The 23,187-nt window shown below is 41.1% G+C and overlaps 1 protein-coding gene across 1 annotated transcript in view; it reads right to left on the bottom strand.

Moving 5' to 3' along the window:
- ALK (ALK receptor tyrosine kinase) overlaps positions 1-18,386 on the bottom strand; it is a 713,856-nt gene extending 695,470 nt beyond the window's left edge. Inside the window, exon 1 of the mRNA XM_060168966.1 lies at positions 17,720-18,386. Coding sequence (XP_060024949.1) covers positions 17,720-18,386 — 667 coding nt within the window. The remainder of the gene's footprint in view (positions 1-17,719) is intronic.
- Positions 18,387-23,187: the final 4,801 nt, after the last annotated feature.

The following is a 23,187-nucleotide window of genomic DNA, read 5'->3' as shown; positions in this document are numbered from 1 at the left end:
GATCTCCAAATTCATTATACAGATGCCCAGCCATGATGGAGTACTCAACAAGCACTGGATTAGCCCTTCTGTCATAAAAAGCTGTGAAATTATAAAAAGCTGACAAAATATATGAAAAAACTGTTTTTATTGGATAATCAGTAGCACAGGATTATAATCCTTGAGAGAGGGAAAATAAAATGCGGTAGGCCTTAGCACTGCCCTGATTTTCTGCCTGGAGGCATTTACCACACCCTGATACAGGAAGGAGAGATCCAAATAGAGCAAGGTGGTCTCACAGGCCTGAGGTAATAGACAGCAGAGTTTGGGAAGGCTGATGCAGCTTGAATTATCAAGGAGCAAACCAGAGAAGGAACATCTAGATGGAGAGAGATAAAACACTCCATAAAACTGCACAGGGGTCCCCTTGAGTCTTTGGCTGAGTATTAAGTTGCATTCATAGGATGAGATTATACAAGGCTGGGTAAAGAATAGTTATCAGGAAAAGAACATCTCTGAGGGAAGTGCAAGCTGAAAAACTTCTGCAGCTCACACAGAACTGGGAAACGTTTAAGTGCTTAATAACCAGAGTAGAAAACCTCACTGAACACTTAAGGCTTTCAGTGCAGACCGTAGAAAGGCCAAATCTTAAGACAAAACCTAAATTAACCATAGAATAAAGGCTCCTCTAAACTCCTTTAGTAAAACTTGACAATAATCCTCAAAAGTATCAAATTGATGGGCAAGTAAATTAACTGCCTGGCAAACAAAAGTTAACAGTCTTTAAATGAAGACAACAAAATCCACATACTCAACAATGTAATATTTGTAATATGCAACATCCAATAAAAAATTACTAGGTATACAAAGAAGCAGGAAAATGTGACATTTAACCAAGAGAAAAACTGGTCAATAGAAACAGACACAGAAATGACAGAAATAATTTAATTAGCAGAAAGGAACTTAAAAAATTATAACAATGTTTATTGAGTGCTTATTATGTGCAAGGCACTATTGTTTTAAGAGCTTTAGGTATTATCTCATTTATTCTCACAATAGCCCTCCAAGAGAGATAGTCTCTTTGTACCATTTTGAGGAAACTGAAGCCCAGAAAGGTTAATAAGTAACTTGCCTATGATCAGCCCAGCTTGTAGGCATTAAGGCTAAGATCTGAACCCAGGAAGTCTGATTCTAATGGCTGTGCTCTTTCCCATGGTACCAGACTACCTCAGAAAGAACTTTAAAGCAGCTATTATAAATATGTTCAGGACTTTTAAAAAAACATAAACATAATGAGGAGAGAAACATAAATGGAAGTGGATATTTTAGAGCTAAAAAAATGTATAATATCAAAACTGAAAATATATTAGATGGGCTGGTTTATCAGCAGATTAGACGCTGTAGAAGAAAAGGGAATGAACTTTGGACTTCCCTGGTAGTGCAGTGGTTAAGAATCCTCCTGCCAATGCAGGGGACACAGGTTTGAGCCCTGGTCTGGGAATATCCCATATGCCATGGAGCAATTAAGCCCGTGCACCACAACTACTGAGCCTGTGTTCTGGAGCCCGTGAGCCACAGCTACTGAGCCCACGTGCCACAACTACTGAAGCCCGTGTGCCTAGAGCCTGTGCTCCGCAACAAGAGAAGCCACCGCAATGAGAAGTCCTCGCACTACAATGAAGAGTAGCGTCCACTCGCTGCAACTAGAGAAAGCCTGTGCGAAGCAATAAAGACCCAATGCAGCAAAAATAAACAAATAAGTAAATAAATAAATTTATTTTTTAAAAAAAGGGAATGAACTTTAAAACAAGCAAAAAAATCTATCCAGACAAAAGTGGAGAGAGAAAGAGGGCTGAAAAAAAATTAATAGACCTTTAATGAAATGTGGGAATACATTAATTGTATAACATAATTGTAATTAGATTCTTAGGAATAGGGAGCAGAAAAAATGTTTGAAAAATTTCCAAATATGATGAAAAATATAAACCTACAGAACCAAGAGTTGCTCAGCAAATCCCAAGCAAGAAAAACATAAAGAAACCCACAATACACATAATAATCAAATTGCTGAAATCCCATGATAAACACAAAATCCTAAAGCAACCATGGGATGGTAGGGAGGGAAACAGAAGGGGAAATACAGATAAAAATTTCTCTGATTTCTGATCAGAAACAATGCAAACCATGTAACAACAGGACAACACTAAAGTGCTATCAACCTAAAAGTATATCCAGTGAAAATCTTCAGTATCAACCTAAAAGTATATCCAGTGAAAATCTTCAGAAATAAAAGCAAAATAAAGACACTTTTAGCAAACAGAATCTGAGCAAATTTAAATACAGAAGAATGGTACAACACTAAATATTAATGGATGAAAGAAAAATATTGTAGATTGAAAGTGATTCAAAAAGGAACAAGGAACTTCTACTACAGCCAAGATGGAGTAAGCCCACTAAATCCTATTATCCTGCAGCTGACAACCAAACACTCTGGACAAAATACAAAAACAACTATCAAGGGACTCTGAAAAGTAAATAAAACCAGGAATATTGAGGAAGAAAGTCAAAAGTTGGAAAAGCAACTCATAAGGATACCTGGAGAAATCCTTTCTTTCTGGCCAAAAGGCCAGGAAAAGGGCCCTGTGATCCAGAGAGTATGGAGGGAGATCTCCACTTCTTTGCTTGTTCTTATCTTTTTTTCTCATTTCACGATAAGCCCTCAAGAGAGCTAGCTTAGCTGGTGGTGTCAGTAGCCAAAATTCTAATAGAAACCCTGTAAAAAACACATCTTTCAGGCCAGAAGACTGGGTAAAAGGAACCCCTTCAGGCCAAAGAGTATGGAGAGAATCCCTGTTTTGTTTCTCTTTATCTCTCTGTTTTGCCTGAAGGCAACCCTAGTTGCAGGAGTTGTGCCACAGTAGTACAAGTGGGTAAAACTGTGAATTTAAGGAAAATCTAGAAGAGGAGAGAGATGGAGAAGGAAATATGTTAATTCTGTAAAGAAAATGACCCAAGGTTCCAGCTCACCTGTGAGCAGCACTTGGGTGGACAGACTCAAAGCAACAAAACAAAGGCTTTAAGAACAAAACTAAGGTTTAAACCACACTCAAGTGTCAGACCAAACAACATAATGTTCAAATTTTCCAGGATGCAACCTAAAACTACACAATATGTAAAGAAGAACAAAAAAAGTGACCAATTCTTAAGGAGAAAGATAATCAACAGATGCCAAAAACAAGATGATCAGTTGCTGAAATTATCAAAGACTTTAATGAAGCTGTTATAACTATGTTCCATGAGGTAAACATAAACATTCTGGAAAAGAGATGGAAAGGTGGTTCTCAGTAGGTAAATAGAAATTTTTTAACGGAAAATTTAAACTGAAAAATATATCTAAAATAAAAAATTATCACAAAATGGAGATGACAGAGTAAAGATTCAGTAAACTTGAAGACAAATCATAGAAACTGTCCAATCTGCAGAACTGAAAGAAAAAAAATTTGAAAAAATAAATTAGCAGAGCCTCAAGAGCATGTGAGACAATATCAAAAGGTCTAATAGTTGTGCAATTAGAGTACCATAGGGGAGTAGAAAGATATTGGTGCAGGGGCAAAAAAAGGAAATAATGGCTGAAAAACTCCCCAAATATCATGGAAGACCTAAATTTACAGATCAAGAATCTCAACAAATTGCAAAGAGGAGAGAATCAAATAAAATTTCATGCACAGATCCATCATAGTAAAACTTCTGAAAACCAATGACAAAGGAAAAATCTTGAAAATAGCTACATATAGGGAAGAACAATTTAATGACAGAATGCTCACCAGAAACTATGAAAGAGAGGAACAACATTCTTAAAGAGCAAAAAGAAAAGAACTGTCCACCCAGAACTCTGTGCCCAGTAAAAATATTCTTCATAAATGAAGGGGGAATAAGGACATTCAGATAAGGGAAAACCTAAGAGAATTTGTTACCAGAAGGCCTGTTCTAAAATAAATTCAAAAGAGAATTCTTTAGATTGATGGAAAATGATAAAATAGGGAAATTTGGAGCTTTAAGAAAGAAGGAAAAACAAAAGAAATGGTATGTATCTGAGTAAATATAAAGGACAAGTTTTCTCCTCTTATTTAAAATACGAATAACTGCTGAAAGAAAAAATTGTAAATACTGTCTAGCAGGATTTTAAGTTATGTAGATATAACACATATGACAACTATAATATTAAGGGGGTGGGTAAAGGGACATATATAGTTGTAAGCCTTCCATATTTTACTTGAAGTAGTAAACTGTCAACTCAAAATAAACTGTGAAAGTCTATACATATATAAAATCCCAAGAGCAAATACTAAAATAACAATACAAAGAGATGTAGCAAAAAAACAGATAAATTAAAACTGAAAAATATTCAACTAACTCTAAAGGTGCCAGGAAAGAGACAAGAGAAAAACAAAAACCAGAGACAGAGAATAATAATAATAAAAATTGTAGATCTAAATCCAACCATATCAAATATAACATTAAATACAAGTGGTCTAACACACCAAGTAAAAGATAGACATTGTGAGATTGAATTTTAAAAAAACACATAAAATCCAACCATATGTTTTCAATAAGAAATATACTTTAAATAAATATATAGATTAAAAGTAAAAGGATAGAATAGATATACCATGTTAGCACTAATCAAAAGAAAGCTGAATGGCTATATTAATATCAAAGAAACTTCAAAATATGAATATCATTAGAGATAAAAAGAGATACTGCATAAAATCAAAGAGGCAAATTATGAAGAATACATACCAATCCTAAATGTGTAGGCACATAATAACAGAGCTTCAAAATAACAGAGCTTCAAAGTAGAGAAGCAAAACATGATAGAATTGAAAGGAGAAAGAGGCAAACAAAAACCTAGAGACTTTAGCACTCCTTTATTGGTGACACATATAACAAACAGACAGAAAAACCAAGGATATAAAAGACCTGAACAACACTATTAACCAAATTGACCTAACTGACATTGATTGAACATTCTACCCAACAATAACAGAAAACATGTTGTTTTCAAGTATACATGGAAATTCAGCAAGATAAGGGCCATAAAATAAACCTTAACAAATTTTAAATTATTGAAAGCAAACCAAATATATTCTCAGACCATATCAGAACTGAACTAGCAATCAGTGAAAGAAAGATATCTGGAAAATCCTCCAAATATTAAGAAATAAAACATACTTATACATAACCATGGGTCAAAGAAAAAGCCAAATGGAAAATTAGAAAATACTTTAATTGAATGTAAATGAAATTTCATTACAACATAATGAAAGTTGTACGATGCAGCTAAAGCAGTTATTAGGGAGAAATTTTAGCGTTACATGATTATATTTGAAATAGAGGGAAAAAATTTCACATCAATGATCTTAAGAAACTAGAAACAATTAGAGCAAATTAACCCCAAGGCAAACAAAATGAAGGAAAGATAATAAAACCAGAGCAGAAATCAATGAAATTTGAATAAGAAAAATAATATAGAAGAAATCAATATCACAAAAGTTTTTTTTTTAATTCAATAAAATTGGTAAATTGGTCATTCTCTAGCCAGAATGATGACAAAGAAAAGAGGGACATGTTGCAAATTACCAGCATCAAGAGTAAAAGAAGGGACATCACTACTGACCCTACAGACATAAAAAAAAATAAGGGAATATTATGAACAACCTAACTTGCATTAATTCAACAAGTAAGATGAAATGAACCAATTTCTTTAAGGATACAAACAAACTACTAAAATTCACTCAAAAATAAACAGATAATCTGAATAATCCTATAATTATTAAATAAATCTACTTAGTAATTAAAAACGCTCCAGCTGGGGCTTCCCTGGTGGCGCAGTGGTTGAGAGTCCGCCTGCCAATAAAGGGGACACGGGTTTGTGCCCCAGTCTGGGAAGATCCCAATGCCGCGGACTGGCTGGGCCTGTGAGCCATGGCCTCTGAGCCTGCGCGTCCGGAGCCTGTGCTTCGCAATGGGAGAGGCCACAACAGTGAGCGGCCCACGTACCGCAAAAAAAACAAACAAACAAACAAAAAAACACTCCAGCAAAGTCTACACCAAGCCAAGATGGCTTCAGTAACAAATTCTACTAAAAATAATTGAAGAAAGAAAAAACTACAATTCTCTTCCAGGAAAAAGAAGAGGGAGCACTTCCCAACTCATTTTATGATCCCAGCATTACCTAGACCCTAAAACTTGTCAAAGACATGAAAAGAAATCTATAGACCAGTAATCTTCATGAACATGCAGAAATCCTCAACAAGGTATTAGTGAGCTGATCCAACAATATGTAAAAAGGAGAATAAGGGGCTTCTCTGGTGGCACAGTGGTTCAGAGTCCGCCTGCTGATGCAGGGGACACGGGTTCGTGCCCCGGTTTGGGAAGATCCCACATGCTGCAGAGCGGCTGGGCCCAAGCCATGGCCGCTGAGCCTGCGTCCGGAGCCTGTGCTCTGCAACGGGAGAGGCCACAACAGTGAGAGGCCCGAGTACAGCAAAAAAAAAAAAAAAAAAAAAAAAGGAGAATAAGTCATGCCCATGTGGGGTTTATCCAGGGAATTTAAAGCTAATTTAATATTTGAACATTAAATACTACAGTTCATCATATTTATCAAAAAAATAAAGTAGAAGTAGAAAAACCATATGATCACCTCAATAGAAGTTCAGTCTGAGGGAAGCCAGACACCAGGTCACAAGGATGTTCCAACAGTCCTGTGGAGAGGACCACCTGGTGAAGAACTGAGACCTCATCAGTAGCCAGCATCAGATGGCCAGCCATGTGAGCAAAGCACCTTGTAAGTAAATCCTGCAGCCACAGTCAAGCTTTAAGATGACTGCAGTTTTGGCTGATATCTGCCCACAATGAGAGACTCCACGCAAAAAGCGCCAAGTCAGGCTTTTCCCAAATTCTTAACTCACAGGAACTATAAAAGATAATAAATTATTTACTATTATTTTGAGCCACTAACTTTGGGGGTGATTTCCTATGCAATGTTGGCTAACCAATACATAGAAATACAAATTAAAACCACAATGAAATGCCACCACACATTGACAACACCAAGTATTTTCAAGGATGTGGATGGAGCAAGTAGAACTCTCATACATCACTGATGAGAGTATAATATGGTACAGCTACCTTGGAAAAATAGTTTTTCAATTTCTAATAATGTTAAACATGCATTTACCATACAATCTAACAATTCCATAATTGATTTAAGAGAAGTGACAACATATGTCCACAAAATGAATTATACACAAAGTGTTCATAACAGCTTTAGTCATGAGAGCCCCAAACTTGATACAATTTAATGGTCCATCAACAGATGAATGGATAAATAAATTGTAATACAGTTGACCCTTAAACAATGCAGAAATTAGGGGCACCTACCCTCCTTACAGTTGAAAATCTGCATATAATTTATATTTGGCCCTCCCAATACAGGGTTCAGTTCCTCCATATCTGTCATTCCACATCAGTGGATTCAAACCACTGCGGACTGTGTAGTATTTACTGTTGAAAAAAATCCACATATAAGTGGACCCTCGCACTTCAAAGCCGTGTTGTTCAAGGATCAACTTGTATGTTCATACAATGAGATACTATTGAGCAATAAAAAGAAACAAACTACTAATACACACAACTACACAACAAAATCTTAAAAGCATTGGAATTCTAAGCGAAAGAAGCCAGACACAAAAGAGAATATACTGTATGACTCCATTTATATGAACCTCCAGAACAGACAAAAGTAATCTACTGCGACAGAAATAAAATCAGACATTGCCTAGGGCAGGACGTACAGGGGGTTCACTGCAAAAGGTGAACCTTTTAGGGGTTGACAGAAATGTTCTATATACTGTAATAATTAAGACGTGGTTACACAGATGTATACATTTATCAAACAAATCAAACAGGTGCATTTTATTATATGTGAAGTATACTTCAATAAAATTGAAAATAACCATTATATAATGTTGGTCATAAGTTCAGACACCAGGGCAAAAATAATCCTTCCAGACCAAAAATAATCAAGTGTTCCTCCCTTCCTCCTTCCCTCCCCCTCTCCCTTCTCTTTCTGTCACTCTTTTGGTCTCATTTTCTATACCTATGCATCTCAGTGTCCAGAAGATAATTCCTGCCCTCTATTTTCCTGGGTTACCTCTTCTTATACATTCCTCTCTCAGTTTCTCCACTTATATCTCTGCCATTCTCATTTTTCTCTCTATATATATATAAATATTGTTGTGTTTCTGCCCACCTTTTTCTGTCTGCTCTACATTTTTTTCTCTTCTTTGACCTGAATATAAGACCAAAGAGTTTTGAAATTTTTGATTTATTTATTGAATATTTTATTTGTTAATTTTGACTGAGTGTAAGAAATGTTTGTTTTATTTAAAATATTTTACTTATTTAAAATAAAATTAAGAGTTATTACATGTAACTTACATGGTCCTTGGTTGTTACTTTTCCCTCTGTGAGTTAATGACCTCATTTGTAACAAGGCTCCCCCTTCCCTGCTTTAGGAAGCTTTTGAAGAATCCATTCTGGCCACCAATGGAAGAAATATAATCAAGAACTGGGGAAAAAACTAACACTTGTTGAATACCAACCGTGTCAGGGCTTACTACATGCCTTATCCTATTTAATTATCACAGTAACCCTGGGAGGTGGGTATTATTTTTCTCACTTTACAAATAAGAAAAACTGAAGTTCAAAGAAGAAAATAAGTAGCCTTGGGCTTCAACCCCAAATCTTTGACTTATTATTTTACCCATTATTTAGAATAGGACCTTTAACTTTTGATTTTGCACAAGTCCAGTTCCTTGATAGGAAAATGTATAAATAAATGGTGTTATATTCATATAAAGGAATACAACACAGCAATTTAAGAAAAAGAAAGAAAGAATGCTGGTACACACAACGACATTGATGAACCCCACAGAAATCATGTTGAGTAAAAAAAGCCAGACACAAAATAGTAAATGTGATATGATTCCATGTACATGAAATTCAAAAACAGACAAAACTAATGGATGATAAGGATGGTTACCTTAGTTACGGGGTGGATACAGACTGCAAAAGGACAGGAGCAAGCTTTCTGGGGATGCTAGAAATGTTCTGCATCTTCATCTGGACGGTGATTATATGGGTGTTGTATATGTGAATTATCATCAAGCTGTACACAAGATCAATGAACTCAATCCACTTTATTGTATTTATTGTCCCTTAATTTAACAACAAATATTCTGATGCTAAAATACAGGTTCCTATGTCCCACTACCAGAGATCCATTTCCAGAGAATTCGGGAATTGAGCAAACTGATTTCAATGAAAGAATCTCACTTTAGGAACCTTGAGGAAGGGCTACACAACCCCTTCTCAGTTCTTCTGAGCTGTTAACTGAAACTTAAGGCCTGCCTCAAAGTCTGGGACCTTGTACAGCTGCTCCTAACGCCAAGGGTTGGCTGAAACCATGGATGGATAAAGCAGAAACTCAGTACCTTTCATGATCTTGTATATTCATTTTTTCTACTGCCCTATATATTTATTTCTGAATAATCCAGACTGAAGCCTTCCACATAGGTTATCTCATACAATGCTCGTAGCGAATCCATGAGGTAGTCAAGACAAGATCTGTATTATCTCCTTTAGGAACAAACACCCAGAGGCTCAAGGAGTTGCACACTATTTCAAATCCAATAAAGGAAAATATCATAAAAGAATCTAGGCCTCCTAGCTCCTAATCTAGTGTTCAGTTCACCGAAGAATATTTATTTTAATTATCTGGGCTGAGAATGTAAAAAGGATCTATAGAGGAGTTCTGCCCATGCCCACCCTCATGAACCTATATTCCAGTGAAAACTGAATAAAACATAAATAAGAGAAAAAGAAAAATATAGCCAATGGTTGAGATTTTCCTTCTGATTTCTTTTGGCTAGTTGCCTGATTTCCTTTAAGCATGCTTAGATTTCTATTTTTAATTTCATACTTTTTTTTCATACCTACCCTTTAGCATTTTCCTTACTCCAGGGAATTCTGGCTGCCTACCTCTTCATGCACCTGTTGTTACTTAGCCAGAAAGGGACGATTCAAGGAAAAAAGACTCTTAATTAACCATTTGGTTAGGTGAATCTGCCCCAAAGGAGCTCTTCTCCTGCCCTGTTCTGGGGCCTCCCACTTTCTGGAATGCCTAGGTTATATCACCAAATGAATCTGACAGAATTTCCCTGGGAAAGGACCCAAGCTCAGAACAGTCCAGCTGGAAATTTCATCACAAGATTTACTGAAGAAAATAAAAGTTGTTCTGAGAAATGTGGCTCACCCAAAAAGGCACTGGGGTACCTCCCCCCTTCCACTACCTCGCCACCAGGCCAACGCTCACTTTTAACTGCTCCTATCTCACACCTTTACTGTGTGAAAGAGCCCAGGTCATCACTAGGTTAAGAAACACTGGCCACAACCTAGATCGGAGGACAAGGCAATGGTTCTAAGGAAGAAGGCATCCACAGGGCTCCTTGCTAGTTCTATTTGCAGCTCTCCCCACATGACCCCTGGACCTATAACCATCCTCACCAACACCCATCTTCTTCTACTCCCAAGCACAGATGATGTCCATGTGCATCTTTTGGAGGCAATGGCTCATCTCTGGCTCACAAAAAAACCCACCATCTATAAAATCCAGTGTAGATGCTTAACAGCTTATTTTAGGTTGAGGTATTTTCCTAAGTCAGCCTCCCATTCAAGTCGATGGGCTATGTGTCTCCATGGAATTTCAAAGATTTAATTGCTTTTCATGGGCTCATGTCCATTACCATTTAGGACTTTCCATCTCTCCATCTGACAATGAAGAGTGAGGCTAGAAGTGTACAGGAAGGGCACAGTTCCAGCTAATTACAACAAAGGAGTTATCAGAGGCCAGTGGTCCAGCATGTCTGTGGACATGGTGGGACCTGGACTGCACAGATCACTCTCAGGGAAGATCCACCACCTAAAAACCACTGTTCTGTAATGCCTCTATCTTTTTCTTCCTTGGCATTAGTTTTCATACTTTCACAAAGTTAAGGCTTGGTTTATTTCTACAGAAGAACAAAGAATTGGATTGTAAATATGCTACTTGAATCTCTGGACTGAATCCAAGGTCAAAAGACCTATAAGAGGATAATAGTTGATAGGAATAAAGTAAATACCACACCTCAACGCCCCTTCTCATCTATATTTCTGGGAAAACCAGGCCTTCCATGATTGGACAATAGAAACTACCACCCTGGCCACTCCCTACTTCTACTGGATCTCACCTCTTATCTCTTAGGAATTAGAAGTTAGTTGCATGGGGAATGCACAGTACCACAATTCCTGCCAGGGTTGCCACGTATTGCCACACATGAGGACTGCACAACTCCAGATGGCACCATTCAAATAGGCTAAAATGTATATAGAACCCTTGGAATTGTAGAGTGCACAACCTACACAACCAGATGCTGGGGTGTTGCTGCTTCTAGGAAAAATTATAATTGTTCATATTGATGGAGCAGTTTATGATGTGTCAGGCATTGGGTTAAGGATTTACATGCATCATCTAATTTAATATTCATGACGACATCTTGAGATAGGAACTATTACTATACCTATTTTTCAAAAGATGAAACTGGGCCTTAAAGATTTTAAGAAATGTGGTACTTTCCTGGTGGTCCAGTGGTTAAGATTCTGCATTCCCAATGCAGGGGGCCCAGGTTTGATCCCTGGTCAGGGAACTAGATCCCGTGTGCCACAGTGAAGACCTGGCACAGCCAAATAAATAAATATTTTTAAAAATTCACCTCCTCAATTAAAAAATAAACAAAACAACTTTCCAAAAAAAAAGATTTTAAGAAAAATTTCCAAGTCATGGCTATTGCCCAACAAATATTTATTGTATGGCCTTCTGACAAAGATAATGTAAAGCTTTTCCTCTATTTTTATGTCTTGGTTGTTTATAACATGAACCTTGAGATGATTCCTGTAGTGGAAAGAGCTCTAATTTGAAGGCAGGATCTGTGGTCCTAGTCAGTACCTACCACATCCTCTAGCAACTCATAACCTCTCAACACATAAATGAAAGTTTCCAGTTCTAAAACTTTCTATCTGAATGTCCTTGAAAAAGTGTTATCAAACTTCTGGATTCCAGTTACTCCATTTATAAAATAAAGCAAATACTTGCTCTTCCTACTGTAGGATTGGTAACAATAATAAATATTAAAGTGATTTATAAAGTTCCATACAACTGTAACAGGACATCAAGAATGGCTATTTAAAAAAGCAAAATGTCTTTTATAAATCAGGCTGGGCAAATTTCTATGAAGTGAAGTTGTCAGGCAGTAATGTTAAGAGTAGCAGTAGGCTGCAGCTTTTGCTCACACAACTCTCCTCTTCTCCTACCCGCAGGCCCATCCCTCTTCACTTTCAGCAGACAAACTGCCTTATAAAAGCACTCATTTATATTAACGATAACACTCTCCTCCAACATCTCACACACAAACCCCTTATGAATCTTATTTCTCTTTTGTAAATTTGTGAAAGGGTCAACTGGATTTAGAAGAATCCCATCTTTCAAACAGCTGTATATATTCTCAGCATTTCAAAGGGTTTTCAGTACCAGTAGGAGTTCACCAAACCTAGAACTGATCTCATCTTCTCAAGACCCGGGTACCTTTTGTCTTGCCCAAGGACTTGATGCCACACACACCTATAAATGCATCTTAGATGCATAGTCCTAGGTGAGTGTGCCTCCGCCTACTGAATATACCAAAACCCCAGAGAAACACTCTGTTTAATCTGGGGACAGAGAAGAATAAACTCAGTAATTTCAAAATATTTTTTCCAAGATACTAACAATCTTCTTGTAAGCACTTCTCACAAACTTCAGAGTTACATATGCAGTTATTTTCTTTTCCTCTTGGAAACATCAATACCCAGAGAATCTCAAGAGTTGTAACCCAAAATATCCTGATTCCTGCCGCTGGTCCCCATCCTGGCTCTCCTGCCTGTTGCAGTTTCTCAACATTTGAAAATACAGAACTGATTAATTATGAATGCTGTGGCTTGTCTGACCCACATCTCACCTTACACTTTTGCTCCCTTGGAATTCCATTCCATAGCCAGAGGAATATCAATTTCAGAAAATAAGGTTTCCCTGATATCCAACCTGAAGTTTCCTTCTGAAAGTCTCATCCTATTACTTCTGTGGGCCACACTAAATAACTCTTCTTCTTCACTGCCACTTTCCCTCCTCAGAGATTTGTAGATTGTTACCATGGCTTTCCCTTCATCACCACTTAGCCCAGCCATATATATTTAATTCTTTTCATCATAAATCAGTCCCTTCCACTCTTAAATCAGCTCTCTGCTCTTCTCTGGACTAGTTCCAACCCTCCCAATTCACCTCCAATAACCGATATCCCTTCTGGGAGCTCCAGTTTCTCCTCTTTATCTTCCTTCTCTCTCTTTGCCCTTTCCAGAAATGAAATGGGAAGGGACTGACAGTCATGTGAGGTCAAGGGTCAAGGGGTGTTGCATTGCATACACCTACTCTAAATTGCTTAGGCCTCTCCGTGGTACATATAAAGTCCCAAATCATATATCCCCTTTCTTGGAGTGGGAAGGAGGGTATTAACAGGGAAACAGGCCCTCTTACCCCACAGGTCATTATCCTCTAGGCCTCTGCATGGAGGATGGCAGAAGCAAGATGTCAAAACATCTACAAAACAGGTTACAAAGTAGAGCTATGGGCAATGTGGTAGCCTCCAGGCAGACAACTTTTTTGTGGTTTGGGCTGTCCCAAGATAGTGCACACCATCTGTACAGTCCCAGAAGCTGTCTCTCTACCTCTTTTCCATGAATGGGTGCTCTGGGGAACTACTTCAGACTTCGAAACGTCGATCCCATTTATAAATTCAAAACAACCCACAAAGAAAAGACATTAGTATGTCATGCATTATAAGGCCTCTTTAGACATTCTTTTGTTCTGTCAGATAGCCCAAACTGCAAATGATATGAAGGTATTGCTTTGTCCTGACTAGGTGCCTTCCATTTTTTACCACATTCCTAGCCATGGTCCTGCTCTGGTTTGGTACCCTGTCTTTAGTCTGAGATAAATGGACTGCCCCAGGCCCCTCAACACAAGGGGTGGAAGAAGACCCATCCTCTCTGCTTCCCTCCCCACAGATAGTCCCATCAGCAAGATGACGCCCCTCTAGACCAGACCACTAGTTACTTGGGCAGAAGCAGGGAGAAATTTACTTAGTTGTGCCTATTTTCCTTTGCTTAATTGAAGATCCTATGTCACAGAACAGGTAAATGCCTTTTCTACAAATCAGAGCCTATATAAAAAGAAGAAACCCATTTCCTCAAACATGATAAACAGTAAAATCAATCCAAGTGTGAGAACCTAAGCTTCAATTTTCATACAAGAAAATGAATGAAACCACAATAGTATATGCTGCCCCAAACATGAAACATGATATGGAAGGGTGTGTCCACTCCCTCCATAGGGAATCTTAAGTGGAGACTGTATCTAAATGAGGTTGGGGAGGCAGTGGTAAAGCGAGAAGCTAGGCCTCTAGTCCTGCATGGCCGGCTGCCTAACTGCAGACAGCATATGTCTCAAAGCAGGAGAGTCCAGCCTGTTCCAAGTGTGGTCACCACAAGGCCTGAAGTGCTTTTCAGTTAAGCTGTCTCTCTGGAGGTCATCGGGACCTCATCCAGTTACACTTAGTGTCTTATTTGATCCCATCAATAAACATTTGATCCCAATCCTGCTGAAAAATGCTTGGCCAAAATTTCTAGCCTTTTAATAGCAGAATACTGGCTCTTTCTAAAACCACCATTGCTAGATGTATCGAATGATGCATAAGGGCTTGGTCCAGCTGCCAAACGGACTGTGTTGCTGATGGAGGACTTGGGATGCTCATTGTGCTTCCCTACTGCCAGTAGCAGAGCAGCTCCTGGAGCACACTAATCTCTACATGAAACTCCCTCACTCGGCAGCTTCAACTCCCTATTTAACGCTTGACTGGAGTATATTCTTCAAAAGCATTAAGCGTGTGACTCTTCACAGGCAACACTGATAACTTCAAGCAACCTGCCTGTTTATAGTAGGTAAGTTCAGGGCTGTAGAAAGGGCCCTTTTTGCCTATCATCAACATCTATACTGCTAGAGCCTACGGTCATTTAACAAGAAATGATGGGAAGGTTCCAGAGATGCTCAGAGACATGAAAGTGGAAGAATATCTGCATTCCCAGAGAAATAATTTTTATATCCATTACAAAAACATTAAGCACTAAAAGAGAACGTAGCATGTATAAACCACAGAAGCCAAGACAACATTAAAGCACAGCTGTTCTTTACAAAAGTATCTGTAGTGTATGGAGGTTCCTTAAAAAACTAAAAATAGAACTACCATATGACCCAGCAATCCCACTACTGGGCATATACCCTGAGAAAACCATAATTCAAAAAGAGTCATGTACCACAATGTTCATTGCAGCACTATTTACAGTAGCCAGGACATGCAAACAACCTTAGTGTCCACTGACAGATGAATGGTAAAGAAGATATGACACATATATACAATGGAATATTACTCAGCCATAAAAAGAAATGAAATTGAGTTACTTGTAGTGAGGTGGATGGACCTAGAGACTGTCATACAGAGTGTAGTAAGTCAAAAAGAGAAAAATATCGTATGCTAACACACATATATATATGGTTCTGAAGAACCTAGGAGCAGGACAGGAATAAAGATGCAGATGTAGAGAATGGACTTGAGGACATGGGGAGGGGGAAGGGTAAGCTGGGACGAAGTGAGAGTGTGGCATGGACATATATACACTACCACATGTAAAATAGATAGCTGGTGGGAAGCAGCTGCATAGCACAGGGAGATCAGCTCGGTGCTTTGTGAACACCTAGAGGGGTGGGATAGGGAGAGTGGGTGGGAGACACAAGAGGGAGGAGATATGGGGATATATGTATATGTATAGCTGATTCACTTTGTTATAAAGCAGAAACTAACACACCATTGTAAAGCAGTTATACTCCAATAAAGATCTTTAAAAATATATAAATAAATTAGTTCCAAAAAAATAAAAGTATCTGTAGTGAGACAACAGTATTGGCCTCCTATCTCAGTTCACAGAAAGCACTGTCAAATTCATCAGACCCTGTCTCTTACCATGAGCTAGTGTAAATTCCAAAACTGAACACAAAGGGGTCATTTTAGGTGCCAATGCCACTAATGCTAATGCTGAAATATGCATCCAGACTCTGTTTTCCATGCGGACCACATACCAGTATGCCTTCTCTGCAATGACTGAGAAACCTCAGCTTCTGAATATCCCTGCTGCATTAGACTATTGGGTATATGTGGGAGCATGTGTGTGTGTTGGGACAAGCATGGGAGATACTTGTAGCTCTACAATGGGCTTTTTTTCAATGCTTTCCATCCAATGAATACAAGACATTAGTAACCAATGGAGCATAAGAATTTCATTTATTTCTGACAACAAGAATGACAGAAAAGATGCTGGGTTTTGCCCAATGAAATTAGTGTAGGCTTTTAAAAGTCATGCTTTCTTTTCTGTGCTTTCTCATTCACTTACATTGTGTATTTTATTGACAAGCCTTTCCCCAATGGTTTTACAAGAGAAACATCCATTCAAAGCCACCTGGTTTTCCCAGTCAATGGATATTATGGGAAGAGTTAGAAGTAAGTGTCTGAATAAACACCCCCAACTCAGTGAATATGGGAAGAAAATGAGAGTAAATGAAACAGAAACCCCATTTCAGGAGTCTCCAGCAGAGAGATCTGCAGTGAAACAGGCCTACCAGAGACTGTCATCCAGATCTGTTGCTGCAGATATTCAAGCTAAGAATTGGAGAGAAGGAACTAGGGACAGGGAAAGAAAGGGAAATCAACTATTGTCTCTTCCTGGCTTCAGAGTGACTCCCCAAAGGAAACAATCTTGGCAACTTTGCTCCCTCTCTCCACAGCTCCGTCCTGTCCCCTGTCCCTTAGTTCCTCTAGGGCTCTCCCAACACATCTGAGAGGAAGAACAAGAGTCTATGAGTGGCTAGCAGCCTGGGGTTAGGTGGAGAGCAGAATGAATTAATGAAGAAGAGGCAATTTCTAGGTAAGCCAACATTTGGATGGGATAGCTGGGTGGGATTCAGTAATATGAAAAGGAGTTCTATATTCCATGAGAAAGTGTATCACATTTCCAAAATCTGGGGAGGCCAGGAAGAGGAACAGAGCGAAAAGAAGAAGGGCAACAGTTCTGAGATCTAGAACCAAGCTCTCAGAACACAGACTAGAGGGATTTCAACTGTCCCAGGAGCCCCAGAAGAAGGGCATCCAATCTTGGCTGAGACCCTGTGTAAAGTCAGTAGAAACAGTTATTCTTCCAAGAACAGGAAACTTTTTTCCCAACTTGGTTGCTGGGGAGGAAAGGAGAGTCCCCTTGGGGAGTGACTGCGTTCAGGGAGAAAATAAGAAAATACAGTCTAACTGGGGAAGGAAGTTTGTGGAAGGAGGAAAGAAAGCTAAGAACCGCAGGCTGAGGTTTTGGAAACGAGGGTTAGTTGATAGTGGTTGCAAATTGATGCCTCTAAGAAACCAAATCCCGAAACGCTCGGGCGGGAGCTGCTCACCGGTCCCGGTCGCGAAGATCTGGAAGAGAAGGCGGGGCTGGGAGGCGCGGATCGCAGCGGACAGCCTTCCCTCTCTGCCTACTTCCGACGCCTTCTTCTCAGGCATCAGGCGGATCCTCAGCCGTCCTTCGCCGTGGCGAATCCACCAGCTGAACAGCTCAGTGAGGTTGAACTGGAGCAGCCCCGCAGTCGCCTCCCCTGGGGGCCCTACACAGCCCTCAAGGATCGCCTCCTCTCCCAGCTCCAGCACCAGCTGCTTGGCGCGCCGGAGCTTGCGAACCGAGCCTCCCTTCAGCACCCTGGACAGCGTCCATGCCCGGGCCGGGGCGGGAGAACTGGCGCCGGGTGGTGGCCCCACCAGCCTAAGCAGTGGGGCGCAGTCAAGAGCCAGCGAGCCGCGCGCCTCCAGCCGGCCGGCCCTCGGCTCCGAAGGGGACGGCGGCGGCAGCAGCAGGTCCCGAGCATAGACGCGAAAGAGAGAGGGTACCACAAAGTCCACCGCCAGGCTCTTCCTCTGCAGGCGCGAGTAGCTGAGCGGCTCCCGGGGCTGCAGCGCCGACCCCATGGCTGGTGAGCCCACGCGCTGGCCGGTCTCGGTCCCGGTCCCGGAGCCTGAGGCTGCCGGTGAAAGCAGCAGCAGCAGCCACAGAAGCCCTATGGCTCCCATCCCGCCAAAGGGGGGTTGCTTATACTAGTCTCCCGAGTCTCCGGGATCCAGCCTCGCCCTCCGCTCCCCCCACCCCCCCAAATGGGAAAGGGTTCCGAACAGTCGTTGGTCCTGAAGGGCTCCTTCCACCTGATCTCAGGGGGATTGTGCGTGCACTCGATTCCCTTTCCTCCAACTGCAAGGAGGCGAGCAGGAATCTCAACAAAACGCTGCTGGAGGCTCAGGGGCGTGTCAAGAGACCCTGAAGCGCGAAGGTTTCGGCAGCTGGGACCCTGTGCCTCTCGCGCGCCGCGCGGAATGCCGCGCCCCCGTCCGTAGCTCCCCGCGCTCTGGAACGAGAGAGACTACTATGGTTGAAGGGAGATGGCAATTGGGTACCGTCCTCTCCTGCCCCCCGCGGCCTGAGCTGTGGTGTGTCCGCTCTCGAGCGGCCTCCAATCCTCTGCAACTTTCCTGCTGGGAACGATGGCTTAGAGCTGTTGTCTGCTGTCCTGGCCGCCTCCTGAGCTGCTTTCGGCTCCTCTGAGCTCCTTTTCCTCGTCTGGGGGGGGGAAAGGGGGGGTGACCGAGGGCACCGGCTTCCTTCTCTCGCACCCTCCTTCGACCCTCCGCAGCGGGAGGTCTTCGGACTGCACTTCTCGCTGAACTTCTGGACCTGAATCGAGCCCCCGTCGCTCAAGTTTTCAGCGTCCTTGCTCTCCTCCGGCGTCTCAAGAGTTCCCAGGCACCAGAGCGGCCCTGGCGGCAGCAGCGGAGTGAAAGCATTCAGGGCCCGAGAGCCCGAAATCTTGCTGCCCCCTCCTCACTCATCAGCAGCTCCCGCGTCTTTTGTGGCTGGCCAGAGCGCGGCCGGAAGTCGCCTCTATGCTCCGCGACCCTCCGGACCGCTGCAGCGGGGGTGCCAGCTGCTACCACCGCTGCCACCCCCGGAGCCGCTCTATCGCAGCTGCCTGGGCGTCCGCCACTTACAGCTGGAGGAGCAGAGAGCGCGAGCCCGGAGCTGGCCGGGCCGAGGCGGGGGCGGGGCTCGAATGCCAACTCCTCTCCGCAGCTGGGCCCACTCAGCCCCGCCCCGCCCCGCCCGCACCCGCCAACCAATGGCGCGGCGAGGTCGGCTTCCTATGCAAATCTGCAGAGGCCTCGGCTTTCATTGAGAAAAGCACAGAGCCCGCCCCGCCCTCCATCCATCCCTCCTCCCTCTCTCCCTCCTTCCCCTCCTCCAGATTCCCTGCCCTATTTCGCTGCTGTGTGAACAGAGGCGTGTTTGGGATGAATGGTAGGACTGGAAGAGGCCTTTGTAATCAAGCATTCTCTCTAATTTTGCATTTAAGAGAGTAAACGGGTCCGACTTCGGAAAAGCAGTTCTGGAATAAAACTGGAGGCCAGGGGAAGGGAGGGGGGAGGGGCAGCGCGACACTGCCAACTCAGAGCTTGGATTAGAGCCCTGAGACATAATCTTCTCTGACCCTTCCATTATTTGAACGCATTCCTGGGAACCTAACGATCCCACCATCCACACAGGAAAAAATGGCGGGGGGGGAGGGGAGGTACTGGGGGGAGGGTGGGAAGCGGCTGGCAATCTCACAGAGTTGCGATTCAGCTACAACAAATATTTCAGATCTCAGTCACCCCGCGTTTTCTCAGAATGGTGCTTAAATATGTGTCACCTCCTTTACTCTATGCAAGGTAAATATTTTAAACTCTAGTTTTAGAGGTAAGGAAACTGAGTCGCAGAGATCTTAACTGATTTTCCTAGGGTCACATAGTCCTACTTGCCTCCCAAGCTCTTACTCAGGTGCTCTTAACCACTGCTCTCCCATACCCTTCCACGGGTAACAGGCTAAGAACATCTAGGAATGACTTAGCTAGAAGGAATAATGATCTGGCATTCCTGTTCACAGCCTTGGGAGTGAGAGTTCAGAACTGCAGGCCATTTTTATTCACCTGTGAAGTCAGGGCTCTATCTCCAGTCTCTCCCTTCATCTCTCCTGAGCTTCTATCACAGAACCTGGATAATGGCTGTGTTTATAACAAGTGGTTCACTAGAATCGTAGACAAAACTACAATCCTTGGTGCACAGAGTGGAGTTGAATCTCCCTCACTGAGCAACAAAGCAAGACCTGATCCAGAGAAGAAATGATGCTCCTACCTTGGTGGCGGAAGGGAAGGAGGGAGAAAAAGAAAGAGGAAGGAAAAGGTATGGAGGTTAATAATTTCCTAGTATGTAAGCAAATATGTTTGAATTTTCATCATATTTCACTGGCATGCACACTAGTGAAAGAATAATTTTCTATTTGAAATATTAAAAAGACTAAAACACAGGTCCTTTCAGTCCCCACTCCAGTCCTTTTTTCTCTATATAATTCTTGTCAAACTGACTCCAGAAATTTGTCACTAACTATGAATCAGCTACAATCAATGGCCAGTAGGGGGCTGCAGAGACTTTCAACTTAAGACACCCGCGAGGATTTAACATTTTCCCAGATAATCACCAGGACCACTGCCTTCGCACCTAGTGAACACAAGGGTCTCAATTCTCATGCTTTTATAAATTTTCTCAAATTTCCCTATAGAGAGAAGTGCCTCTCTATATAGATTAAATCACATTGAATCTCAAAAATGTTCTCTTTTTGTTAGATAATTTAGAAAAAGTAAGAAATGAATATTGCTAGAGGCTACTGGTTACTATACATATGCATCTGTAAGAGTGTGTGTGTGTGTGTGTGTGTGTGTGTGTGTGTGTGTGTGTGTGTGTGTGTGTGTATCACATCACATAGTGGCCTTTTGGGGAAAGATATATATTACTGTTTCCATTATAGAGACAAAACACCTAAGGCTCAGAGACACAAAATAATTTGCCCAAGGTCAAACAGCAAGTAAATAAGAGCTGGAATTCAAACTAGTGATTCTTTTCCTCCAAAATTTACACATCTCACTGAGACAAATTTGGCCTCTTCCTCATGCCTACAGCTATAATTTTGACACTTCTATCCTATATCATTGCTATCTAAGCATGGGAGATGGAAAAGAGCAGTTAAGAGCAAATGGAGAAGATAGAGACAGAAAGATTAAAAGTGTGAGCAGAAGTGATAACTAACATGTCTTGTGCACATATTATGGACCAGCATATTTCAAAATAATTTTCATGTATTATCTGATTTAAGAGTCACACTAACACTGTGAGGGGAAGTAACAGTATCTCTATTTTACAGATCACAAATGGAAGCTCAGAGAGGGTAACTTCCCAACAACAGACTACACAGGTAACAGGATTTATTACAGAATTGGAACCTGGATACCTGACTAAGAAGTCCATGTTCTCAAATCCTGGTGACCTCACAAGACAGAAAGTGGAGTGTGGGAGAACAGACTGAAATGGGTAGAGGTGAATAAGGAAGAAACTGAATCTCTCAAAAAAGAGAGATATAGGGAGTGGGAGTAGCAGGGAGAGCAGACAGGAGATACTGGAAGCCATGAAGACACAGTTAATGAGGTGGGCTGCTCTGGGTCACCTTGTTGATAACTTGGGAAAGGAAAGGGCCAAGAAGGACACTGAAAGCACCAAGACCCTCCTCAGGAAATTCCCAGTTTCTGGTAATAGTCAAGTGGACAACTCAGATAAGGAGGTGTTTGAATTCTCTATAAGAAGAGCAGTAATAAAAACAGCATTTCAAATCCAGGCAGTGTGATTTAAGGCAAAACACACATCAGAACTGTAAAATCTGCTGAGACCTACAGGGTTAAGTCAGGCATTCAGTTGGTCAAAAAGAAGGAGGAAAAGGACAAAGGAGAAAGGGAGAGAGAGGAAAAGAGGAGGAGAAGCAAGAGAAGGAAAACAAGGTAGGAGAAAAATCAATAAGATGAGCTGAAGCTAGATATTAGAAGATACTTATTGCTAAGACATTTGGAAACTCACAATCAGAGTAGCTTACCCTGGAACAAGAGCAGGAAATGTGACCTAGAAGAAACATTCACATGAACTGTGGATTTGTGTTCAGGAAACAAGATTTTAATCACAACCTTCCTTCTCAGAGGCTCTATGGATCTTGGGGAAATCCTTGATTTCTCTTGGCTCATACATCAAATTAGAAGAAGAACCAGGTATAGTTTTAAGACACTGTCCACGCTGAATTCTGTGTGAGATTCTACAAGTGGCCAAAAGGTCTTATTCAAGACAAAGGACCACAGCTGACAGGTACTAGAAGGAGACTATGAACTTCCAAGGGAACCAGAAAAAGAGTTTGAACCTAATGCTAAAAACAGGAAAAATAAAACAAAGATTTCTTTTTAAAAATGTGTCTGTACTAGTAGACAGACTTGAGCTCTGAATCTATAGCCTGCAATTGCTGGCCAGTCATACATAAGATACCTTCTAATAATCATCATGCTAAGAGGAAAGTAGCTAGAGTTGTTAATTCAACCATTATTTATTAAGCACCTACTATTTGCTTGGCTTTACATGAGGTGCCAAGGAGAGATACTGTGATGAATCTGAAAACAGACAAGGTTCCTACTAGCACGAGGTCTTGATAAAATTAAATGAGAAAATCCGGAATACAAAATTGAATTCATGTCTATGCTATAACTAAGCAAAAATTACAAATACAAAAACAAAAAACTGGAGGAAAACACTGATAAATAGGCTTATTGGGGGTGGCAAATTATGGGTGATTTTTTTTTCCTTTTACAAATAACTTTTAATAGTTTTGTATAATAAATAATAGAATTCGATTTCCATGAAGAAAGTATATCAGTCAGGATAGCTAGGTTATGCTGTAATAACAACAAAAAAACAAATCTC

Source organism: Lagenorhynchus albirostris, chromosome 13, assembly GCF_949774975.1.
Source record: "Lagenorhynchus albirostris chromosome 13, mLagAlb1.1, whole genome shotgun sequence".
NCBI lineage: Eukaryota > Metazoa > Chordata > Mammalia > Artiodactyla > Delphinidae > Lagenorhynchus > Lagenorhynchus albirostris.
The sequence above is the reverse complement of the archived record's forward strand: the minus strand, read 5'-3'. Positions and strand labels throughout refer to the sequence as shown.